This window comes from Pseudonaja textilis, chromosome 4 (genome assembly GCF_049901715.1).
Source record: "Pseudonaja textilis isolate UNSWEBS1 chromosome 4, rPseTex1.2, whole genome shotgun sequence".
NCBI lineage: Eukaryota > Metazoa > Chordata > Lepidosauria > Squamata > Elapidae > Pseudonaja > Pseudonaja textilis.
Window position 1 is genome coordinate 50,554,872 of NC_141993.1, and position 23,914 is coordinate 50,578,785.

A 23,914-nucleotide genomic window follows, 5' to 3' on the forward strand; every position below is an offset into this window, starting at 1 on the left:
TAAAAACTCATCAATCAGATCTGTGGACACAGCTAGTGTTTCATACAGTCCTCTTGTTTGACAGCATCTTGCTGGATCTTCAGGATTTGACACGTTAAGTATAATTCCAGTGTATTACGATTTGCCTTTCTAATTTTTCTCGGTCGAAGCAAACTTCCATTATTTCCCATCACTGCACCAGAATCCGAATGTGCTCTACATATACCAATATTTAGAGAGTAGAAACATCTGGCAAGTTGCCCAGATAAGCAGGTCAAGGACGCATTAAGGACGGCGCGTTTTCACTCCACTTCACGATGCATCCCGGCACGCTGGCCCCCAATAATCACAGCTGGGCACAGGGACCCCCGGGACCAATACGCTGTTAACAGAGACCCACCGATTTCGCAGGGAAATGGGAACGGGGACTGGGTGGGCTCCACATTGAAGAGAAGCCTAACTCTGGGACCGATCACATCCGGGGCCATCTTCGCAGCAGGCGTCCACCGTGTGGGTACATGGGGCGCCCCCGACCCTCTGAGGAAAGCCAAGGGGCTGGCAGGCTCGCCCCATACACACGTGGTCCAGCGGCCGCCCCCAGCGCCTCGAGAGAGTCACGTGCGGCCGGCGCCTGCTCCTCGAAGCCCGGTCTTTCGCCTGGCTGCTGAGGATGGTGGGGCAGGCGGCAGCCGCTTTGGGCCGCGGGCTGGAGCGCAGGAACGCCGGCTGTTGGGGTCGGAGCCGAGGCGCTGTTCTGCTTCTCTTCTTCTCCTTGTCGCCCAGGCCCTCTGGCGGAGCGGCGTGGCTACTGGGGCTGCGGCCAGAGGATACGGCGCCCGGGCGCGTGTGGCTGGAAGGGGGAGCCCTGAGGGCGGCCGAGGGTTCCCGCTTCTTGTTGCGCCTCTACTTCCAGCCGCCGGCCGAAGGGAGCGCCGCCAGTAACGGCAGCAGCGCGAGCGAGGAGGTTGTGCATCGCGTCGTCTTCGTGGAGGAACCAGCCAAGGTGGAGCGCTGCCCCGAACGCAGCGCCTGGGCCTCGGACGTGGAAGTGCTGGGCCCGCTTTTGCCCGGAGGCTCGGCCGGCTCGGCTTTAGCCGAGGTGAGAGTGCGGGAGCCGCGAAAGGGTGAGCCCGGCGCCGGGCCTGAAGGGCGTCGCTTCGGGCTCTGCGCTTGGGATGGACGAGCCTGGCAACTGCACGGCGCGCCGGGAGGCTTCGTGCTGCAAGTGGAAGCGCCGGCGGCGGGCTCGGCTGAGTGGCTGACCCCGTTGCCCACCGCCGGCTGGTTACGGGCTCTGGGCGCCCTAATCCTGCTAGCTCTGTCGGCGCTGTTCAGTGGCCTCCGCTTGGCCGTGCTGTCACTCGATCCGATGGAGCTGCGGGTACTGCGCAACAGTGGCTCGGCTGCAGAGAGGGACCAGGCGCGCAAGGTGGAGGCTGCGCGCGGCCGAGGCGGAAGCGGCACTTACCTGCTGTGCACTCTGCTGCTCGGACAGGCGGGTGCCAACGCCACGCTGGCCGGCTGGTTATGTGCTGCCCTGCAAGCCAGTCCCATTTCCCTGCCCGACGACAGCCGAGGTGTGCCCTGGCTGCCTGTGCTGCTTTGCACCAGTGTCGTCTTCTTGGGGGGTGAGGTGTTGCCCTACTCCATTTGTTCCCGCCACGGGTTAGCCATTGCTGCACACACACTCTTTCTCACCCGCCTGCTTATGGCCGCCACCTTCCCCATATGCTATCCACTCAGCCGATTGCTGGATTGGGCTTTGCATCAAGAGCTGAGCACCTTCTCCACAAGGGAGCACCTGCTGGAGACCCTGCGGGCTGCTGACCCCCATGGTGATCTTGTGAGTGAGGAGCTGGCCATGGTCCAGGGTGCACTGGAGTTACGCACCAAGGTAGTTGAGGACATCTTGACGCCTCTGAATGATTGCTTTATGTTGCACTCTGATGCCATACTTGACTTCTCTACCATTTCTGAGATTCTTCGCTCAGGTTATACCCGCATCCCTGTATATGAAGGTGAGCGACGAGACAACATTGTCGACTTGCTGTTTGTCAAGGATTTGGCTTTCGTGGATCCTGATGACTGCACACCACTGCAGACAGTTACTCGCTTCTATCACCGCCCGCTGCACTGTGTTTTCCATGACACCCGCCTAGATACGCTGCTCGAGGAGTTCAAGAAGGGTGAGGGCCCGGGGCCCCAGCCACTCACCTCCTGCCAGCATCACATGCCTCTCTACTCCCTGTGCACCCTGCTTGCGAGGTACCCTGGGATCCCACTGTGCCCTCTCCTGCACTGATCTACCCTCTTTCTGTAGCCTGTAGCTAAATTCTTGGAATAGCACATCATTGTGTCTGTGTGTATATATGTATGAGGGTGTATGTGTGCCCATTTATGCTGTATCACATATGGCTCATTGTAAAGGACTGGAGTTATCCAAAAGGTTTTTCAAATAGATTACCATGATACTCTAAGGAATTTTCTCATGAAACTCTTAATAGCATTTTTCCCAATTTGTTCCACTCTTTATATGAACTGACAGGCTGTTGTCAATCCTTCTGCTTACAACTTCTATTCAGTGTAGGGAAACCATCAGCTGAAATTTGAGTGTTATTTCTTTACCTTCAACTTTAAAGGAGAAATTAGGCATAATTTTCCTATCCCAGCAAAATGTTAGGAAAGTTGCAGGACATACTTGGTATGAACATATGAACCTATTATATGTTAAGTCTGAACCATACTGATTCAGAAATGCTATGTTTTAAAATCCAACCTAACAAGAGGATACCAGGTTGAAAAAGATTGCCCAGTGCTAACTGGCAGTAGATCCCCCAGCCTCTGGCAGGGCCTTAGTCTTTTCCAGTCCTATCTGGTTACTCTGCGGATCAGATCTGAGTCTTGTGCATAAAACATGTGCTACAGCATGAAGCTTTGACTCATCTGCAGCATGAAACATATTATGTCTTGTCCGAATATCTGTTGTAAACCTGTCTTCAGGAGAAAAATTATTATAAGTCAATTAAAAAGGTCTTTACAACTTCGATACCCTATTCAGACATGGCGCTGAATGGTGTCTAATTTGTTAAAACTGAGGCAAGAAAAAAAAACAAGCAAGAAACCAATAACTATAAAGAGGTTTCAGCTCTTTGCAAACTTGAGTGAGGTTGTGAAGAAGTCTGGAGTCATTCAAGAAAGGACATCGTATGTTATCAGGGTTAACATTTAATTTAGATTTGTAGATTTCATATACAGAACCAATAAACTTGGGGATTCTGCACACATTGAATGGGATGGTCTTTAACTCCCATAATCCTGTAGTCAGTGTTGCCATCTTCTGTGCTTGCTGGTATTTGTAGGAATTAAATTCAAAACATCTGGAAGGAATGAGATTTGGGATTGCTGATACAGGTTACATGCAAGGACATTGCTCACTTAAATTGAGAAAGACAGGCATTTAGTCAGACAAGAATTCTCATGAGATAGGGTTTGAATGAATAAATGGCAAACTCAGAATCCAGAGCTGCTACTGGGCTTCCAGGCATCATTTATACACACAATCTATGGGTCTTTTTCTTTGTCAACGTATGATAGATTGTGGTTTTAGATTTAGTTCTGCAATTAATGATGAAACTCATTCTAGGAAGAAGAAATGAGATATAGTTGCACTGTCACAATTTATGTTGCACTGTTATAGTTTGCATTCAGAAAAATAATCTTTCTCAGAAAAGTATTTTGTATTTTTTGTGTCTGTGAATATATTGGATCAGAGTAATATCACTTTCAAGAGAATGGCCATTGGTGTCTCCACATATCGCCCTATATCCCTTAACTGATACTAGTGTAATTCAGCTGAGCTGGATATGGCAGATGCCAGCAATCTAAAGCAGCTGTCCTTTTGAAAAGTGGGGTGTTGAACATTTGGTCTTGAATTTGCCTTCTTTTGTTAATCTCCAGGGATACACTAAAGGCTCACCTGACGCTTCTCCATTCTTCAGTAGCCATATGGAAATTCTTAAGACTCATTGATGTTGTTCAGGGTCATAAGCATTCACAATTTTATTGTGAACCTTGTAATATCAGCTACTAAAACTGGAGTAGCTGAAATACGTGGAGTTTTTGATTTCAATCTTCCCCAAACTTCAGTTTTTCAGATACTGCCTATAGTTTGTCTAAAAAAAGGGAGAAAGGAACAGATACTTTTCTGTATTCTGCACAGTAGTGGATTTTTAAACTGTGCAGATGCAGATAGATAAACTCAACAAGACATCCATAACAAAGTACATTTATTGGTTCATCAGGTATCCTCATAACTCACATTTGTGACAAAGTTTTTCTTTAATGACCAATCCTTTGCATATCTGCCTTGTAGGTAAAAGATGGTTATCTTCTAACCCATCTCGGAGCGATAGAAAGCAACTGCCATGAGTTCGGGAGTTGAGGCAAAAGTGAGGAGAACTCCCCCAACCCATCAAGTCTCAAATTAGTGACCAATTGGGATTACAGATGTGGCCACGTGACATAAACTACATTTCCCAGTATACCTTTAACTACATTTACCATGATGCATTCCCTTAAGGGGACAGCTCATAATTCCTAAGTAACTATCCAATTCCCATAGACTGGCTGGGACAGCACACTCTCCGCCTGGAATTGTAAATTCCACTATTAAGAGAAGAGGAAAAAATTAACTATAAACTAAGATAATCAGTAAACAGTCATACTATGAATAGCAGATAACTATATAACTAAGATAAATAGTTAGCTATATAACTAAGAGAAACAGTCAACTTTAATAAAGCATCAAACAAAACAAAGCATTCAAAGCTTGAGGTTCAGTCTTCAGGTTCGGCCACTTTGTGCAAGTCTGCTGGTCACCTCTGGCGGCCTTTTAGGATGTACAGGTACTCTTGGTGGCAAAGGTGAAAGTCTGGTGGTTGCTTCTGGTGGCCTTTCAGGATTGGAATGGTACTCTTGCTTCCATGGTGTCAAAGGGCATTAGGAAGCTGTTTTAAAGGGTGTTGCGGAGGCATATTCCTGTGTAGAGTGTCTTAGTGGATGTCTGGTGGTTGTTGGCGGCCGTTTAGGGTGTCCTAGCAAAAGTGTACTGATCGCCGGTGGCCTTTATGCTGGAACGTCATTCTTGTTTGCGATGGTGCTAAAAGGCGTCAGAAGGCTGTTTGAATGGGTGGTGCTAAGGCATTTGCCTGGGTTGGAGCCTGCATCCAATCGACACTGACAATTCCTAGGATCCCCCATCCTAGTGGAGATTTGATGGCTACTGGGCCGTCTACAGGGCCGCTGACTGACTCGGAGAAGAGAAAAGTGCATGGGGCATTATTTCCCAGAAAGAATAGGATATCAGCCTCCGGATCTAGAGCAGGGAAGTGATGAGCCAGGTGCTGTAGGTGAGGCGTGCTACTTATGACCTCAGGTGTTGCGATCTGACTGCGGTCGTTCAGTACCTCATCGCATTCAAATACGGGTGGTAGTGGGAACTGGGAACTTCCATCCAATGACTCTATGTAGATTCCAGTAGCTCTTCTCCCCGCCATGCTTCTTGGTCCATGGCACGTTGATACAGTGAAGGGAAGTTCGTCCTGTTGCATCTCAAAGAGGTCGAAGAATGCGGGTCTAGCCAGGGTGCAGGTGCTTTGAGTGTCTATCTGCACATACATTTTCACGGCATCTTCAGGGCATCCTTCAGGGTACACTTTGGCTAAACAGATGGGAAGACACGAACGAGGGCATGGTGAGTCGGCGCACAGTGCTGTGCAGTTGACACTCATCCTTGGTTTTGGTTGCGGTTTGGTAGTCTGCCAAGGAGCCCTGCATGCTTCTGTGTTACGTTGAGGCTCCTTGTCCAAAGGAGGGTTACAAGATATCTGCGGTGGCGGCTCTGGATGCAGCGCAGTCAGGTGCTGGTCACTATTGCTTAAGTTGCATTGCACCTTGGCTGCGCAGTACTTGGACGGGTGTTTGGATTCGCAACACTTGTAGCAGTATTGGTATTCCCTTAGCAACTCTTTTCATTGGGTCAGTGATTTCGCTGCAAATCCAGTGCAGCTATTCAGCGAATGACAAGTGTATTGCATAGGACAAAACTGGTTTCTCCTTGTAGTGGGACATCTAAATTGGGGTGGATGGGATGAGGCAGCAGGTGAACTCTTGATGGTTGAGGAATGTACCTTGGTCTTATGGACAGCCATGAAGGGTCTTTCCCTGGTTCTCTCAGAGCTATGATAGGTATGATAGCCAGTTGTATAACCAGATAGAATAAGCACAGAAAGGTAATTGTTGTTAAGTAGCATTATGTAGAATGAGTATCTAGTAAAACCTGTATCTTAAATACCAAAAAGTAGATGATCAGAATGGCTAAGAAGTTTAAGTGGAGCACCATCAGAGAGAAAAGCAAGAAGTCTGCACTGTGCTTAACATCAGAAAGTGTAAGAATGAGCATTTTTAAAAAATTATGCAACAATGCCACTTTAAAGAGAGTTATAAATGGTGATCAAAGCTACTCATGAGATTTAGCTAGTGTTCAATCCTGTATTGTGTGGCTTGCTTTAATTGGGCTAACTGAATAACATTCAGTTTGTTTTCTTAACAGTTATTCCACATTTAGTACATTGACAGGATTTGTACATGATAAAGGTCAGTCATCACCATTATATAGTTAGGAATAGGGCCATAATAAAGAGCCATAATAAAAAGTGTGCTATCCCAAAGTAACTACTTCATTATCTTTTCTTTTCTCTCCCATCATTATAAATTCCTTCCTTCTCCAGGGCCCAAGATAACAGTTCCTTCAACTTACTTTTCACTGTATGGAAAGTAGCATATATTCTTGAATTTCAAGAAGCAACATCAAGTCTATGTTTGCATTGCTTAAACATTTCCTTCACATGGAGGAGCAGGTGGTTGGAATAATTTTGCTTTTCATTCCCGTTTCAAAGGGGGGTCACTTCTTAGTGAACATTAGTCAAAGGTCCAGAATCCTCAAGTAATCCACTTCCTATCTTATTTTGGGCGCAGTGGGCATTAAACACAATATCTCCTGCACAATTTGTTTTTGCTTATTCTTTCCTTCTAGGTAAATCACACCTTGCAATCGTGCAGAGAGTGAATGATGAAGGGGAAGGAGACCCTTTCTACGAGGTGATGGGAATTGTCACTCTGGAGGATGTGATTGAAGAGATAATCAAATCGGAGATTCTGGATGAGACAGATCTCTATAGTAAGTATTAGGGGGCCCACTAAGAAGACCCAAAATGGTTTGGGGGTTAAATAACAACACAGGAATTATAATTTTGTTTCTAGCAATTATAAAATCCTTGATAAAATATCTTCATTTCTCTTTCCACAATTCTTACTTGTTGAACACAGCTTCTTCTTATTCTCCAATTAGACCATATAGAACTTACCAGTCTTTTTTTCTTGTGTAGTAGCAGCTTTCAGCTAGGGCAGCAATTGCTTTGATGACAAACCAGAATCCCATACATCTCAGCTTCAGTGCCCATCTAAACGAAATGGGATAAGTATATGTCTGTCCCTGGATATTAATATCTCATTAGCACAAATGCAAATTCTTAAAATAGCATCTTCCAAAATGAGACCTTTCTTATTTCATTCCTTCTTTCCTGTAAGACTAAACATTGGGCATTGATGGACTATGAAAAATACTTTTAATGTTGAATGGTGGAACTAGAATGGGAGATGTAATTGTGTATGTTTAAGATTAGAGACTCCAACAATGTGGAATCTTACTGACTAAATTTTAGTTTGGTGTAGTAATTGAGGCACCAAGCTATAAACTGGGAAAGTGTGAGTTCTACCGCCACATCAAACTGGGTAGGTTTCTCATCAAACTTTCTCAACTCTACAAAGGAGGCAGTGCCAAGAAAACTGCAAGGATTTCTCCACATTGTCTCCACAAAGAAAAGTTTAAGAAGGCATGGTATTTATTTTCTTCTTAAGGAAAAAAACAAACACCTATACTGCTGATTGTACATATTTACTTAGAAACAAATTCACTGAAAGTAAAAATGTTTAGGACTGCAGCATTGCTTCAAAGTACATACAGTAACAATTTAAGGAAATATTACAAGTTTGCTTGATTATTCTGTTTTCTTTTTCTCATACTCAAATTCTTTTTAAAATTACATATTATGTATTGTGTCTGTAGTTGATATCCTGTTAATCTAAGGCATAAGCTTGGTAACCCCTGAAATTTGTTAACACTTCACATTGCTTAGGTATTGTAGTTTGTATTTTAATAAAGCTTCCTCCCCCCCCACCAAAAAAGGGTGGGGGGGGTCAGTAACTTTGGGTTGGACAGAGTTGATAATATTTTCAATGCTGTAGAAAATTGGAACTCAGGCTAGGAACTGAGATAGCTGTGTCTGAGTTGTATCTGAGTCCTTTCTAAATTCTCAGCGGTGTGACTGTATTTTTTACTTTCTTAATCCTCAGCGGACAATCAGAAAAAGGAAAGGATCCCCCATCGGGGTAGGAAACCTCATGATTTCTCCATCTTTAGGCTTTCAGATAGCGAGATGAGAGTAAAGATCTCACCACAGCTGCTACTGGCCACTCATCGCTTCATGGCTACAGGTATCTGGCTCTTAAGCTGTTGCTGCATTTTTGATACTTATTGTTTGATACTCATGCTATTAGCCAGTATCCTGAGTAACTTGGAATTATGCTTTTCTAAGAACAGAATGGCATTCATGGTTCTTTTTTTAATCTTAAGATTTGGCATCCAACTCTTCTGTGGTTTATGTTTTAAGTAGCCAGTTTAATTTAGAGTAGAGTGGATAAGATGTGTAATGGCATCATTTTTCTTTCACTACTGTCTTTTTCCATTGGGGTAAGATATGGTGACCCGAAGAGACCTCTGCAAAAGGATAGCTGACAACTATAGTGAGGGCTAAGGAACCAGTGAATAAACTGTTTCCTTGGCACCTCTCCAAATGACAGGAGATCACCCATGTTGGCTTTGGATGGCTGCTTCTCACAAAGAGGCCACAGGACAACATTTTTTCCATGGGTTTGAGTGTTGGGAGATCATGGAATCAGCTATCTTACTTGTGACCATAGCAAAGCCTTTTAAAGCAGGAGTCCCCAACTCCCGGGCCGCTGCCCACTTTTGGACTGCAAGCCAATCAGAACCAGGCCACGGGCATATACAGACTTGCTCTGGGTATACACGCACTTGCTCTCCCACCGCTCAAGTGGAACCAATCTTTCTCTCCCCTTCCCCTTCCCTTCTGGTCCATAAACCTGAAAAGGTTGGAGACAGATGTTTTAAAGAACACTAAGTTTGCAACGCTCACTTTCTAATCATTTACAGAGATTGCTTATTCATTAGAATAAAGCTATTAGAGACCTTCAGAACAAATTTGAAAAGTCTTTATCAAGTACATTTATCTTCAACCCTGGACAAAAGAAAAAATAATGACAAGCTTAAGAACATAAAGGATTTGAAATAAATAGCAAAAAGATGAATAAGATTTTGATCTAAGAAAATTATAAATTCATTAAGCTCCATATAAAGATTCAGATTTTAGAATTAGCTATAAAAATAAAACAATTTCTCATGAGAAAGAGACTTACTTTTGCTATCCAGGCAAATGCAAGTCATAACAAAAGATAACTTATTATTTTAGAAACTGAACTTTAGAGGGGATGAAAGATTTTAAAGAGAATTAATGTCAGTTAAAACTGGGACTTACAAAATAATACAAAATGTTATAACATTGGAAATATAAAAGGAAATAGTTGAAGAATTGAGCCAGAAGTTAACAACTACAGTATCCACACTGTTAGTAATGACGTCTGCTTCTGTAAATATATGGGATATATGTTTAAGCATATATTAATGAAGAAATGACAGAGGTGGAAAAAGAATTATGTGATAAGACAGAAAAAGTATAGAATGTGGAACTACAAATGACAGGCCAAGCAAATAATTTGGAAGAGGATGTTTTTCTGCATATATAAAAGAAACTTGCTGAAGTTTTAAAAATACAAATACAAATGATAAACCAAGAAAATGAGGTGGAAAATATTTTCTTACTGGACCTACAAAAGAGGCTTGTTAAAACTTTGAAAAAATATGTGAAAAAATCTGGGATAAAGAAGAATTGAAGAGAAATTAAATCCTGACAATATTTGAATTAACGATTAAGACTTAGATATAAAGGCTATAATGCAGGGGTGTTAAACTCAAGGCCTGCAGGCCACACCTGGCCCAGGATGTGGTCAAATCCAGCTTGCAGAACCATCCTGGTCTACCCAATGCAAAGAGGAAAGATCGGCCTGGTCTATTTGGTGCAAAGAGGGAAGAACAGGCCAGCATAGCGTCTACCCAGTGCGAAGAGGAAACATGCCAGCAGTTTGGGGAGTGGCATCAAGCTGGCCATGCCCACCCAGTTGGCTACGCCCATCCCCCTCCCAGGTCAATCACAGCCCTGATGCGACCCTTAATGAAATTGAGTTTGACATCCTTGCTCTAATATAAAGTTTGTCTATTTGATCAAGGCTATAAGACTTTTTTTGCAATATTCTAGCAACTCTTTATGGACTTTCTGCTGATACTAGGATTCAAAAGTTGATGTTTTATAAATTTGCCTGTAGATAAGGGATGAGATATTGGGTGAAGAGAGATACAGAATGTGAAAAATATTGAATTATATGTCTGATGAATGGTGGAAGTCATTTCTTTATATATTTATTTATTTTTCTTTACTGCATTTTTCCTTTTTTTTCATTCTTTGTTCCTGCACTACTAATTCTTTGTCCATTCTTTTTCTCTAAGTTTAGTTTTTATTAGTTTTACTACTATGGTTCAAATTCTTAGTATTTTTTAATTTGAAAAAAAAAATCTCTTTCTCCGAATACCTTTCTCCTGACTTGTCCAAGCATAGAAAATATAGTTACTGCTCTCCTCTTTTCTTCCTTTGCAGAGGTAGAACCTTTCAAGATACCACATCTCTCAGAGAAGATCCTGCTACGGCTTCTCAAACATCCCAATGTCATCCAGGAGATGAAATTTGATCACAAAAACAAGCGAGCACCTGATCACTATCTTTATCAGCGTAACAGGCCAGTTGACTATTTTGTGCTCATTTTACAGGTTTGTCAAGATTGTGACAGAAATTTGTGACAGCTTTATTATTTACTATAAGAAGCAGTTATATGATTAATTAGTCATAAAAAACCTGGGAAATAAATGTGTATATAAATATGGAATCTTGGTACCAAGAATAGGAAAAGACATGTTCCAAAAATTTGCTTTAGATGTTTCTCATGGATGGCTACAGAGTTCTGATCATGAAAAAAATCTTTCCACAAATTGCAAGTTTACTCAAGTACAGGTCATATTAGAGAGTAAAGAATAAGTAATTAGCCTGCAAATAAAAATCCAGATCTGAGTTTCAATTTTACATACAGCATATTTGTTTCAAGCTCTAAAATAAAGAGGAACCATTCAGAAGAGAAAAATATTTTTTAGAAACTTGACTTGAAGTGACTAAATTTTATCCAAATAAGTTTGACAATATGTTTTCTTCTGTCACTGGTACACATTATTCATACTTTTTAAATTTAAATATTATCCAACTAGTCATTCAAATTTAAAGCGTTACTAGAGTCCCATGAATTTGGAAGTGGGACTGAAAGATTATGTTTTAAATTGACTGGTATTGTTTTAATGGTTCCCTAATAAATTTCCTTAGGATTGGTTAACCTTGCTCATTTTTTTCTTAGGATCTTCCGTTTTACTGTCCTTCCCTTTGACATTTCCATAGCTGCTGTATTACTGAGTACTTTCAACTTTAAATCAAGTATAGGTTGTCTAAATTCTGTTACTACCCAACCAAATATTTCAAGATATCTTTTTGATGTTTTCCAGCTATTTTAATTCATATTTCTGGGGGTTTTTTTTCCTTTATGAAGGAACACCTACAAATATTTGTGAATCAACTGGCCTTGTTCTTACCTGAATCATTTTATTGGGTTACATTATGTATATTTTTCTTTTTTTCCAATGGGTAATCAAATATCATGGAAGAGAGATGACTGGTGCAGCTGGAATACATGCCTTTGTTTTGTTTGTCTTGTTTTGTTTTTTAGGGAAAAGTGGAGGTAGAAGTAGGAAAAGAAGAATTGCGATTTGAAAATGGTGCTTTCACATACTATGGTGTCCCAGCAATCATGACTGTCATCTGTTCAGGTAGAAATCTAAAATTAGCCACAGAATAGGATGATAGAAGTCACAGAACCAGAACCTAGAATATTCAGAATAAATGAGCTTAAATATATAATATACAGGAACTTGAAATTTTATTCTGATTTCCACTTACTAAGCATTTAGGCAAATATAAGGTAAATAAGAAAAAAACAAGTGAAGACAGATACCATAATGTAGGAGAGAGCTGAAAAAATCTATGTAGCAAGGATACAAGGAGTCTGTTGGCTCAAAAATTACTCCAGGCTTTGCGTTATGCAATAAGAGCTCCAAAAATGGTAGTAGGCCCTGGGCCTGGAACAGGAGGAAGTACAGATTTTTTTAAGGAGTGAAATGTGTGCCTTAGACATTTGCAAGGCCTAACACCTCTCAAACTCTCATAAATTGAAAAAAGTACCTAGTGTTTTGGCCCCATCTGCAAAATGAATACAGGTAGGTTGCATATGATTCCTGGATGGTACTTTTTCCAGCCCTCACTTGTTTGGCTTCTATCCCTTCCGATGTTTTGGAAGGAGGCACAGACATATTGATAAAATATTTTTAAGCAGAATGCCCTCATTTCATATTAAGTGAAATTGCAGTATTGGAACATTAACAGAAAATCATATGTTGGGAAGAAAGAGATTTATAAAGCAATTTTCTTTTCCTTACAAGCAGGCAGGTCTTGAAAATCAAAACAGTAACAATATTTGAGCCATTCACTTGAGCCTGAACCAGGCAAGCAACAGTTGATATTAACCTTCTGCCTAAATATTGTTATGCCTGAAAATGTGTCTGTTCCCTGTTCTGAGCAGGGATGATACAATAAAGGTCTGATTGGGTATTCACATTCCTTTCCCCCCTGTCTTTTCAGATAATGATGGGCGTAAAATGAGCAGCCTGGCTGGATCATCTTTCCTGTGTATGTACCTTCTACCTGACTTTTTTTTTTTTAATAAGGTGATATAGAGGGCCATTTTTACTAAGCATTGCCAGCTCTACCAGAAAAGTTAAATAAAGTCCACTGTTTCTTGACACCCCAATCCTACGTATGAATTATGAATCGGGATGGGGTGGGTCAGCTATCATGTAGCTTTGCAACATAACAATTCTTTAATATATAATTTGATATACATGTTTTAGAGCAGCAGTTCTGATGACATGGTTGATAGAACTGTAGACTTTGATTAAGCCAAGGCTATTTTTAAGATTGGTTTATTAAACAAGAAATACCTGGTCTTGTTTGCAAAACACTCTAAACCTGAAACAACACGGCTGAGTGTAATACGGAGCTAAACATGTTAGTTAACTCATGTTGAGAATTGTGAACTTCTCAGTTTAAGGTTATGTAAACACAAAGAAGATCTGCCTTACTACTCTATCCTGAACCAGTTCCACAGTAAAGTATTGGTCCCCTTTGGAGCAAAGTTTGAGCATCTCAGGGGCAGCAGAAAATAGGGAAGGAGCTACAGCAGGATGAGGAATGAAGAAACCATGGAGATATCATCCCAGGGAAAAAGGGCTACAGAAAAATACATTTGCGAATACTGTTCTGCTACTAACGTAGTCCATTTGATACTCGATTTATTGGTGAGATATTTAAATATGTTGATCACCAACTTGGTTCTTTCCAGACCAGCTGGACTTCTTCAATATCAGTCAGCATAATTAATTTATAGTAAATGAAGCTGGTGTAATATATTTTTTCTTTCCTATTCCTTTTCTGTAATGAACAAACCAAGTGCAACCATATAAAAACTTAACCTTTAGTTGACTGACCAGTTAAGTATATTAATATATCTACCACAGGTATCCATAGCTCCCTAGGGAGATTTTTAGCTAACGGCAGCATCTGTTGTAGCTCCATGTCATTGCTGGTTTCTTTTTCTTTCTCTACTTTTCATTATCTCTTACTGGGGGCACAACATACATTTTTTGAAAAAATGATCCCACCATCCTTGACTTATTCAGTTGCTTCTGCTGGCACAATGTTTTTGTTTTCTTACCAATAATTCTTCCTCCCTCTCAATCTTAGTGCTCAAAACAGAGCAGAAAAAGAAGAGCATAATTTGTGCCAGACGCATTGTGAATGTGTGATTTTTTGCATTATTTCCCTTGCCTTTGAAACCTAGAGCTGGTTCTGCATAAATTATTCTGAATAGTAATACAATAAAATAAATATGCACTCAGTGCAGTTCAGGTAAGTCTGCAAAAATAAGGCAACTTTGAAAGCTTGGGTCTGTAACTCATGAATATTTTAAAACTAATTTGGTGTTTGGCATTCTGCATTCCATTGTCTGTGTGCCATCAAATGGTGATTTGTGGAATTGCATCATGGATTTATAAATGCTCATGAAGTATTTATTAAATCCACTGTTTTTAATTTCTGTGAGTCTCAGTGTAATGCTGTGAAGTGTGATGCAATCTCCAGGATATAATGCTAGACAGCCTGCAGAGGAACTTCTTTTCAAAACTTACATTCTGTTTACTTCTCCTTGCCCAAGTTATCTAGAAATAAAACTAAATTTTACAAAATGAAATGAGCTTAGGTAATATTCATAGCTCTAACTCAGGGCTATCAAACTCTCAGCCCACGGGCCGGATGCGTCATGTGCTGGCCACGCCCATGCCTGGTTTAGCGAAGGGGAAAATGTCACAATACATCACGTGATGCTGCCATGACGACATGAGTTTGACACCCCTGCTCTAACCTGTCCATGATGCTGAGTAGCTCACTCTTGGTTCCTTCTAAAGTTTCCTTGCTCCTTTTCCCTTTTCTCCTGGTTTTTGTCTCCTGATCCTTGTCTTCTTTCTAGTGCCCGTGTCTGTGTCTCGTACGTTTGCCTTCAGCCGAGGGGAATCTTTGGCTGGGTCCCCAGGTAATAATATACAGTACATGTCACCCAGAAAGAACCCCAGTTTTGCTGCCTTATGATTTTGGGTGTGTGTCCTTCTCTGACTCTTTCCTCCTATGAAAGATACAGGCTTAGAATATCCTGCATGCTTGTAAAAAAAAATCATTGTGAACTTGTGTGCATGTGTTCTGTTTGTCTACAACTGAATCTGTTTTTTCCATGCTGAGCAATATTTTGTATCCAGACCCATGCATATTATTATAACAATTACTATTTTCCTCATGCTGTTGTCATACAAGGAGAGAAGCATTACTTGAAAGATTATTTTTTAGTAAAAGAAGCTAGTATGGTCCAAAGCAAAGGACTAACTTGTCATTGTGCTTATATAAAAACATGCTTGGGTCCCTTGCGAAGGACTTGTTGACTTTATAAAGAATAATTTGGAGACTGGCTTGTTTTACAGGAAACGTGCATTCTGGGATTGCTGTGCTCATGACAACCACATTTTGAAAATTGACACTATATAATCTCAATGGTTTAAACATTGCCTAACCCTTTTTCCACCCTAGGAAATGTGTTACTCAAAAGTATGTTCCAGTCATCTGAGTCAAGTGAGGAGAAAGCTATTAAAGAGGGCTGAAAGTCTTTAGCTGCAGCTGCGATTCACTGCTGCAGAGATACAATTTCTGGTTAATAATAGAAACATATACTCACTGGTGTGCAGGAAAGTCTTACTTAAGAAAGAACTTCTTAATAAAGCAGCCAAGTGGCAATAATTGAAGAGAGTAAAGAAGTCATTATAATACAGAAAAAAATCTATTACAAGCATTCATTCAAACACCTATGTAATTCAGATCATTAAAAGGGAAACAATTAAGATTGTGTAGAAGGTGTAGTTCTAAGTTACTACCTCTTTTGAAGTAATCAGTTTATAAAGTCTTGTGCCATAAGAAGTTTATTCATAATTGCTATGCAGATCCATTCAGGAATACACCATCACGGTCAGTAGATTGTCTTAAATGCTGTAATTATAGCAATTTCTGTCAGAATGATGACCTTTAGAAATATAACTATAGAGTTCATCAGCCAGTATGCTTATCTGATTGAATGGAACTATTAGGAGTTATTAAAAAAACACTTTGATTGTATTCAGACATGAAATTAAGGAAATGTGAAATTCAGAATTCTACTTTAAATAGTCAAGGCTCTATGTCTATATAAACTTCCCAACAGTAAGGTCTTCTTGGAATGGATCTTTACTTTGAGAAGACATGGGGTGCCATAGGTTACGGTATAGTTTTTCCAGAATAGGAAGCCTAGAAATAAATGGAGATATTAATACAAGTAAGAAAAATGAAAAACCAATAATAAAAAGGAGAGTGAAGAGCAAGGGAATTTAAATATAGGAATTTGGCACTAGAAAGATAAAGAGATACTTAAAAGATTCCTCTGTTAGGTATAGATACGACATGGAGGGGAACAAACTACCTTCATTTCTGGAAGAAGAGCAGAATAAAAGGCAGCATAAAAGCTCGCTCACACACACACACACACACACACACACACACACACCCTTCCTTACCTCAGACATTCTATGAGAAGCAGTTGAAATGCAGTCTTACATTTGACTGAGGTATTAAACCAAGAAGATTTTACTGGAATATACTTTTGTTTTCCTTTAAAAAAAAAATCTAGTACTTTTCTTTCTCAGCTGTACTTTTAGGCTTCAATCATCTTGGCCTTGCAAGTCCTGATCATTGTTACAAAGCCTGAACAGAAAGCACAACATGTAGGAACCAGGAAACATACTGTAACATTTTGTTGTGGAGATTTTGACACATTAACATTAAGATTTTGGGGGGAAGTTTATGCAAAATGAAAAGCCAATTGTTGTTTTGGGTGAAGTCCATTCCAGATAAATTGTCAGTGTTAAGAACAGTTAAAAGAATCTTAAACAGTCCTTCCCCTTAGCTCATAGAAGCCAAGTTTTAGACATTGTGTTTTTCTGTTGTTCATCACTTCTTCTTTATTTCTAGTAAATCAATCCCCATCCCGTTGCAGTGGATTAAACCGCTCTGAATCTCCAATTCGAGAACGTAATGACTATGGAGGCAGCAGCACTCAACTTCATAGCGGCAGCAACAACAACATATACACTCCAGATTATTCTGTTCATATTCTGTGTGATGTACAGTTTGTCAAGGTATCTGCTAGACTGGGTGATGGAAAGAAGTGTCCTATTATTCTTTTATGCCATGGATATGAATAGCCTCATGCCATGATTACTCCATGTATCATGTCCAAGAAAATGTCTATATAAGATTGCACTTTATGTGAAAATAGGTTTATTAACTGCATAATTAATGAGCAAGCATGCTGGACATAACACGGGGACAATGTGAATCTGGTAAACTTGTGAAGAGACAAGACAAAATTGAATGATAAAGGAAAAATGGGTGGGAGAAGGTTAAATCGGTAGAGTAGCCCATACAATTTTGGCTTCTAGCAAGCTTTTAGAAGAGGCAAGTCATCCTTGTAAACCTTTGGCTTCTGAGGAGTTCACATGTGTAGCCTAAAAATTGTGGGAAGTGTTATGGGAATATATAATTTTACTCTTCATTATTGCCAGCTGTGCTATAAATTTACTCTATCAAATCACTAAACATAGATGTTATAGCAAAATGGCCAGCATATGATAACAATTCTCACTTATTTTACAAATAATATTTTATTTTTAAGAAAAGTATTCAATAGCAGCATAGCATTTCAGCAGTGCTATACATTTCAACACCAGTAAAATTAACTATATTTTTCTGACATTAGCACGTATACATTTCTTTCTTTACTTTCTTGCCTTTTAAACAGCAAAAATTAGCACCGTCCAAATAATGAAAGGAATAATGATTTCAGGTTGTGTGCGACCTGGAATTCAACAACCTTGGGATAAATTAATCCATTCATTAAGAATTTTAATTACTGTCTGCTTAAAATCTGTGAGAAAAAAGGCAAAAACAATGCAATTTTGAAAGCAAGTATGGTGTTGAGGAAAGTTACATTGCTATGGAGCAGAATAGTAAACCATAAATAATGTTGCAGAGAAGAAGGGATATTGAGGGGAGACCAATGTGTAGAGGGTGTAGTGGTTAAGACACTGGGCTAGAAACTGGGAGATTGTGAGTTCTAGTTTCACCTTAGGCACAAAGCCAACTGGGTGACCTTGCGCCAGTCATTCTCTGTCAGCCCTAGGAAAGAAGCAGTGGCAAGCCACTTCTGAAAAGTATACCAAGAAAACAGCAGGTACTAGTCCAGGCAATTGCCAGGAGTCAAAACTGACTTAAAGGCACCCCCCCCATCCTGCCAAAAAGTGTGATACAAATGATGAAATAAGGTAAGGACAGCTCTTCACAGGTGAGAACTGCATAGAATTGAGGCAAAAAAGAATCAGAGTTGGGAAAATGAGACGAAGGGATTTATTTAAGGCCTGATTTGTGGAAAATATGAAATATAAACCTGAAGGCAACAATAGAAGTACATAGATTCCACCACCCCACCACCACCCCCCAAAAATCTGAAGAGATAGGCTTCTGATGGAAACAGGGTTTTGTAATTTTACAGCAATTTTTTAGTCAGTGAAATAGAAAAGGGAAATGTGTGAAGTTAAAACACCCCTTACACTCAGGATGTAAAGGGATGGGATTGTTGTGGTAGCAGAACATCTCTCAAAATCTGTTGTCTGCATTCAACACTCTTCAATGGCACCAGATTGGGGAAAATATGCAGAAATATAGTAGAAGTTAGAAACACTGGAGAAATGAATTTGCAGAACTAGGCAGTTATCTGGCAATTCCTGTTTGATTTCTAGATTACTCGGCAACAGTATCAGAACGCACTAACTGCCAGCCGCATGGATAGCTCTCCTCAGACCCCTGACATGGATGTTTTCAATGATGGTGACTCCACAAAGGCTCCCACAGCCAGAGGCACCCCACAGACACCCAAGGATGATCCTGCTGTCCTCTTGAATGAGAGAAGTAGCATTGTGGGTAGGTGTACTACCAAACATTTTCCTAGAGTGACTTTGTAAAAAGACACCTGTGGGAGTCTTATTGTACAAAATTATTTTAGTTCTCTGATTTAAATTTATACCTGCCCTAATCAGGCCAAGCTCAAAACAGTTAAACCAACTATTTTATTACAATATCCTCTGCTTGTATTCAGATTTGTATAATTTCATATTTTTATGATGATATGTGCCCTGACAGGTGCTGCTGAGGTCTCTTTATATCATGCAGCCAGCAAGTCAGAAGGGAATATAAAGAGCCCCACAGACTCTATGTTCCTGCACATGGAGGGGATCCCCCACAACCAGGAGGAGTTGACAGGCAACCCAGAAATCAGCATGCAGAGTAAGTATTTAAGAGCACGTAATAGTAGGTCAGGAAGAATACAATGAGCTGTGAGGGAAGGAGGAATCCCAGCCTTATTTTGATTATTGTTGCATTGCAGAAAACGAAGAATATATTGTCAGGCTGGAACCTGAGTCCTCAAACAAGGAAATGGAGCTCAGCACATCTCCAGGTGCTCCTCAGGAACCCCTAGGAAAGAAATTACTTTGGACACTTAGTGAGTCATATCAAAGTCCTGGGGGAGGCACTTGTTCCCATAAAATTCATGGCACATGGAACGTAGTTTTGGCTGCTCAAATACAATCACCGCCCTCCCACACCCCACTTAAATGTTATTGCGCAAGTATCCAGGATATACCAGTCAGCATGTTACTTATGACCCCTGAGCTTAAAGAGACTGTACTGACTAATGGGATACCTGGAAAGTGTTCCTTTTTAGAACTATTAGTTTTGAGGTAAGGTTATTTTCCTTCTACGGTAAGTACCAACTTTGATACTGCTGCTTGATACTGCAGGTGGGAGGAGAAAACCTTCGGCAGACGGTGAGAAAAGTTCAGATGACAATACTAACTTCACATCTCTTATCACATGAGTAGCAACATGGCTCTGCCTTTCTCACAGGTTAGTAGGTGTTGCCCTATTCTTAGCAGTACCAATTACTTCCTAAGTCACTCACTCTGAATATTTTAGAACAATGTGGCCAATCATAATGAAACAAACCAACCTGGAGAGAACTATACTTATATTTGTTTTTATTTGTTTTCAAATAGCACATAAAGGTTATGTTTTCAGACAGGCCCATAATAGACATTTTATCCGACAAAATTATCCACGTGCTAAATAATTGCTAGTCCAATGTGTTGTGTGAACCCAGAAACCTGTCAGTTAAATATCAGGAGAGAGACCAGTTTAAACTGAAATTACATTTGCATTTTTTCGTACCTCTTCCCCAGACTATTTCATATGGACCTATAATACTATCACTTCTGACTAGTGGCCTTGCATGGCTCAGTTAGTCCACCAAGGAAGCAAAAAACAAAAACATGGGGGCAAAACCTCAAAATGATAGAGGGGAAGTTCAAAAGTAACTTTAGAAAATATTACTTCACAGAAAGAGCAGTGGAAGCTTGCAGTGAAGGTAGTAGGTAAATCATCAGTAACTAAGTTAAACATGCTTGGGATAAACACATATCTATCAACCAACAAAAATTAAAATAAATAAAATTTATAACAATAAATGAAAATAAAATTAATTAAAAATAATAAGGGCTGACTCGATGGACCTATGGGTCTTTTTCTGTTGTCAGTTTTCTATGTTTCTATACCAAATACGAAGTGTTTGATTATAAAACTCATTGTCAAAGATTGACAGTCATAGAACATATCTCCTAAACATTCCAGCATCCAAGCAATGCCTCTGCTGACTCCCTGGCCAAAATGGAAGGGATCATTAATGTAGTAAAGCTTTAATAGTATTTTTCTGGCACAGGGCTATGGCATACAAGGCAGGAAAAGCTCAGAAGCCTTTTATCCCTCCAGCTGGCTATCCTGGACTCAGCATAATCATATGCTGCTAGATCAGACAATAAGGAACCATGATTGAATTAAGCAAGTTATATGTATCTCCAAACTGGTCCATACTGTAGACTGCTATTGGCCCACTGAGGCCCACAAGATTGTCCATCATAGTTTCCCAATGTATTCTAGCCAGGGCCCACTCACAAACTCAGTTCCCACTTCCTCACACTCACTACCTGTCTAGTCAGGTAGCCAAGTTACAGCCAGCATCAATTCATACCATGACTCTGTGTTCAATACCATTGAGCTTGTTGACAAAACGGATGAGTGGCTGAACATTAGTTAGATGAAGTTTACAAATGATACAACTAACAATATGTATACTAAGACAGAAATGAACAAGTTTCATTCATCTGGAAAGCCACATTACTGTACTAAATGGAACTACAATCTTGTACTAAGAAAAGTGCAAATAGGGAATAAATCAATGAATATCTAACATTATGCTTAATCTCTTAGTAACCAGAAAACTAGTCACCAGAAATTGCTATTGAACAATATTCCTGGCCAAATTATTGCTAAGGTGTTACAACCAGCAGTAATTGCTTAATTTTTAATTCATCTCTTTTGCTATGAATGTTAAAGATGGTCTGTAAACATGAAAGAGATGGGAAGGCACAGAGAATGGATTTATAAGCATTATATTGATTACAAAATGTGAACTTGCAAGCATTTTAAGATGAAAGTGTTGTGAGAAATGATTCTCCCATTTTTATTTAGTGATTGAAGTTTACACTGATGTAAACAGTTTTTTTTAAACACACTATTTTTCTTTCAACCTTCTATAAACTTCCTGTCCTAAGGGTTGATAAAAAATGTTTCTTGTGCATACTTAAACATAACAAATCATAACCATATTTTTGGAGGTGACTGTTAAGAGGAACAATATGCATTGTACTTGAGCCAAAAAGGCCCTAGACTTTCTCCCATGGTATGTAGAAAGATACTAGTTCTGTTCTGGCTAGTAAGTCGATCAGTTGCATGAATTAGAACAGGAAAAACTACTTTTTTTGTAAACCTATCGTTCTAACAGTTGTCTTTTTTCCCAGGTCTGCAGCATGACAGCCGACTGTGACCAGATTCATGTGTATGTGACAGCACCTGCTTCTCCAACATTAACCACCCCTTACCTTTAGGGTTAAAGAGACCACAGCCATTTAAGCTTCAGAAGTGGCATCAGCAAATATGAGCTGAGAAAGTCTCAGGAAAAAGTGGAAATGAAAACAGTATATCAGTGGAGTGTAAATATTCCTTTAAGTAGCTTAGCAGGGCAATGTCCTCACCATCTGAGTTACTATCATTGGAGAAAAATAAAAAGGAGGAGGCCACACAGGCCTTCTTTCCTGCTGGACACTCCATTAGTGTAGTCCAGGAGAAGAAATGAGTGCATGTGTATGCAAAAACATCGCACCATATACTCCCTCTGAGTTCATACATTACCCAAATCAGCCCTAGACATATTGATACTGGTAAACAGAGCCAGCAGGGTTTAGGCTGATGGTATGAAGTGCAGATCATGGTACAAATCACCTTGTCATTTGTAACCAGTTAATAAATGGGCTTTTGACCCTGATATTCTGACTTCAGATCAATTGACAAAAAAAGGAACTGATATCAGATCTCTGGGAGAAATAAGATGCACCTGTTTTAAATTTGGTTCTTTTGATGTATAGCTTAAAGCAGGGGTGTCCAACCTTGGCAACTTTAAGACTTGTGGACTTCAACTCCCAGAATTCCCAGCTTTGCTGGCTGAGGAATTCTGGGAGTTGAAGTCCACAAGTCTTATAGTTGCCAATGTTGGACACCCCTGGCTTAAAGCATATACAGGAGAGATGGAGAAAGATAAAGAAAAAAATGTATCACAAGTTTTAGTAGAGATGCCCCCCAAAACGTGGCCCCCCAAAATGTGGCCCCCCCAAAACATGGCCATCTTCTTGATCAGGCTCAAAATTGAGATCATTGAATGCTTAAAAGAGGGTTTGAAGTCCATTTTTCCAGCTGTTTAAGCTGGAAAAATATCCAAAAATTGCTCTACTAACATTTCATGGACAGACACATCTAACAGTGGCAGGTCCACAGAGGTATTCTGAAGAGACATTTACTGCAATTTTACTGTTCTTTGAATAAAGGAGAGGCAGTATTTGCATGTGAAGTAAAAAGAAAGGATTTATTCTGCCTCTACGGGATACCATTGCTTCTGTTTATTTTTTTAAAGAGTTCTCTGCTTTCCTATAATTTAAATATGCTGAATTAAAAATAAATTATATCAACATAAGTTCATGTAGGATTGTATCACTTGGGTTGTTTCCTTACTATTGTGATTTTTCATTATCTGAAGATTTGCCATCTCAAAAACTCATCCACTTTTCAGTACAACTATGCAACATAGCTCTAACAATGATGTAGTTTCTCATTCTTCATAATTTAAAATTGGATGCTGGCGAGAATCTGGACAATGTAAATGTAGCATGTTCCAAATACAACCATTATTAGATGTATTAATTGATTTCAAGACAACCTATCAAAAACGTGTTTAGCTGTGGAGGCATAGTGAAACTAGCAGAAAAAGCATATTTAGCTTCATACACTACACCAAAGAATAAACAAACCACTATGTACTGTACTGTATTATAAAAATCTAGACTTCCATTTAATGGCAGCAAATTTTTGCTTCCTTGTAGCATTCATCTGGGCTTTTGTACCCCAAATCTGGTACCACTACATTATGACTTAGTGTGATTATGACGTGAAAAGAATCATGACCTTAAGACGTAACAGGATGGTGGCAGCCCTATAGAGACCATGGAAGAGTAAATATAATAAGATTTGGTGCTACCTTGCACCAAGTCAGGCTTCCTTAAAGAAAA

The 23,914-nt window shown here is 40.0% G+C and overlaps 1 protein-coding gene across 3 annotated transcripts; it reads left to right on the top strand.

Moving 5' to 3' along the window:
* Nucleotides 1–561: 561 nt before the first annotated feature.
* On the top strand, nt 562–22,618 carry CNNM1 (cyclin and CBS domain divalent metal cation transport mediator 1). Of its 3 annotated transcripts, none has more exons than XM_026701659.2 (13): nt 562–2,165; nt 7,073–7,216; nt 8,452–8,592; nt 10,947–11,116; nt 12,115–12,214; nt 13,083–13,130; nt 15,025–15,087; nt 17,100–17,266; nt 18,926–19,106; nt 19,326–19,469; nt 19,570–19,686; nt 19,985–20,090; nt 22,097–22,618. In XM_026701659.2, exons 1-12 carry the CDS (start codon nt 650–652, stop codon nt 20,059–20,061), a joined length of 2,868 nt encoding a protein of 955 aa, XP_026557444.1. In that variant the 5' UTR covers nt 562–649; the 3' UTR covers nt 20,062–20,090; nt 22,097–22,618. The 3 variants fall into 3 exon arrangements, with proteins under 3 accessions (XP_026557444.1, XP_087789065.1, XP_087789064.1); XM_087932939.1 differs by having other exon boundaries at nt 562–1,997; XM_087932938.1 differs by lacking the exon at nt 15,025–15,087.
* The last annotated feature ends 1,296 nt before the right edge of the window (nt 22,619–23,914 follow it).